The following is a 1,912-nucleotide window of genomic DNA, read 5'->3' as shown; positions in this document are numbered from 1 at the left end:
CACTTTAATCGATGAATGTTAATTTAGATGCAAAGTCTTCTTTATTTGATGAATGGATCAAGATGAACTATCTATTAACACTTCTGCATGTCTTTCAACAATAGTCAAAAAAATTTATTATGGAGCTTCAAGCAAAACATTAATTTGTAGCAGCCCTATCCTAACGTTCTAATGTAAAATTTACATTTTTCTTATTTCAACGGAATAAAAATTAAATTGATAAATAAGAAATATTTTTCATAATAAGTCAAATTGTAATATTACTATTCAAATTTAACTGTATAATTTTTGAGTCAAACTCATTGACCTTTAAATTATCTAAAACAAATTCCTATGACCTATTGAAGAACTTCAGACGATATATTTTTAACAAAACAAGTTGCCAAACAACAAATTTGAAAATCGAAATAAAAGCAAACCGAAATAGTCTCATCTTTAATCACACAGATTTCAAAGTAAAATAGTATGTCCAGGTGAAGAGAATTCACCAAATGCCCTACAGCATGTAGGGATTATTTAGGTCAATCTGCAAGCATACAAGTAAGTGAACAGTAGGGACAAAAATCACTGCATCAAATTGCCGATAAATCCTTGAACCGCAGCACCCAAAACAGTTCTAACAGCAGGTCCTCCAAGTTTACCGACAATATTAGCTGCGGCAGCCATAATACCATTCCGATTTTCTTACTGTAGAATAAATGGATTTTGAACGTGATGTTGGAGAAGGCCGTGCAAATCAAGTTTAGCACATGTCAAGTTTAGTGTAAAAGTGCAGCACTGGCAGTCATATCGCCAACCCCGGCAGAGCCTATAGCAGAAGCTGCACTTGTAGTCTCCGTCCTTTCCCTTCATGAGTTCTAGAGCCAGATGATCGGCATGCTGGGTGAAGGGTAAAAGCGCCGGAAGCGTGATGCAAAGCGGGTGGAACCTCAGACTCGGTTTCAACAGAGTAACACATCTCCGTCCGCGAGGAACATTGAAGAGGAATCCTCTGATGGTATTCTGGCAGGCCCTGCAGTTGTGGCTTGAGATTTTAGACCCGGAGTGGAAAACCAAGTCCTCAGAAACGTGAATGGAGTCCTGGAACACAGGTGGCAGTTGGGCACACTCTAGATGCAGCTTGAACTCCTCGCACGATGGAAGTGTGCACTCAAAACCTCCGTTTCCTCCATCTTCTTTGCATCCGCTGCACTCGTAACGTTTACCTGGAGGAAACCAAAGAAGCGGATGCTTGTGCGGTGACACTAGAGTAGCTCATGCATCGAGTTGGATGGCCATAGAATTCGACACCGCTGAACAATTGATGTATTTATCTACTTCTTCCTGCATCTGCTCTGTTATATTATTCTCTTTATTCAATTGAATAATAATGGACAAAGTTACTCGCAATTATTCAACATGAATGCAAAAATTCAAAAAGAATGAGCGAACTTACTCGTAATTATTCGCATACAGAAAATTGATGTAGCTGTGTTTTTTTATTGATTGATCTAGTTCTTTGTACAACTATTCTGTAAAATTATTTTCTTTTGATAAAAGAAATGAGCAAACTTACCCAGTGATTGCTTATGATGGATGAGGAATTAATTCCTCCTGCAACTGTTCTTGAAAGAGCAAATTTATCAAGTGATTACTTATGATGGAAGAGGAAATTGATGTAGCTGTTTGTATATTGGTTGATGTAGTTCTTGCAACTGCTCTGTAATATTATTCCTTTTTTAATTAAAATAAATAACAAATTTATCCACTGAGTATTCATGATGGATGAGAAAAGTTCTTCTCTATAATATTATTCTTTTTTCAATTAAAATAATTCAACAAATTTATCCAGTAAGTATAATGGATAAGAAAAGTTCTCTGTAATATTATTCTTTTTTCAATTGAAATAATTCAACAAACTTATGTAGTGACT

At 35.9% G+C, this 1,912-nt stretch overlaps 1 protein-coding gene across 1 annotated transcript; it reads right to left on the bottom strand.

The window, feature by feature from the left end:
- Positions 1-684: 684 nt before the first annotated feature.
- Positions 685-1,451, bottom strand: LOC149540117 (uncharacterized). The gene is made up of 2 exons (XM_089802654.1): positions 1,436-1,451; positions 685-1,205 (listed from the first exon to the last, which is right to left on the bottom strand). Exons 1-2 carry the CDS (start codon positions 1,449-1,451, stop codon positions 685-687), a joined length of 537 nt encoding a protein of 178 aa, XP_089658780.1.
- Positions 1,452-1,912: the final 461 nt, after the last annotated feature.

The sequence above is a fragment of the Cupressus sempervirens genome, chromosome 9 (genome assembly GCF_028749045.1).
Source record: "Cupressus sempervirens isolate cs-2001-9-10 chromosome 9, ASM2874904v1, whole genome shotgun sequence".
In the NCBI taxonomy this organism is placed as follows: domain Eukaryota; kingdom Viridiplantae; phylum Streptophyta; class Pinopsida; order Cupressales; family Cupressaceae; genus Cupressus; species Cupressus sempervirens.
This window is presented reverse-complemented; position numbering and strand designations above follow the sequence as displayed.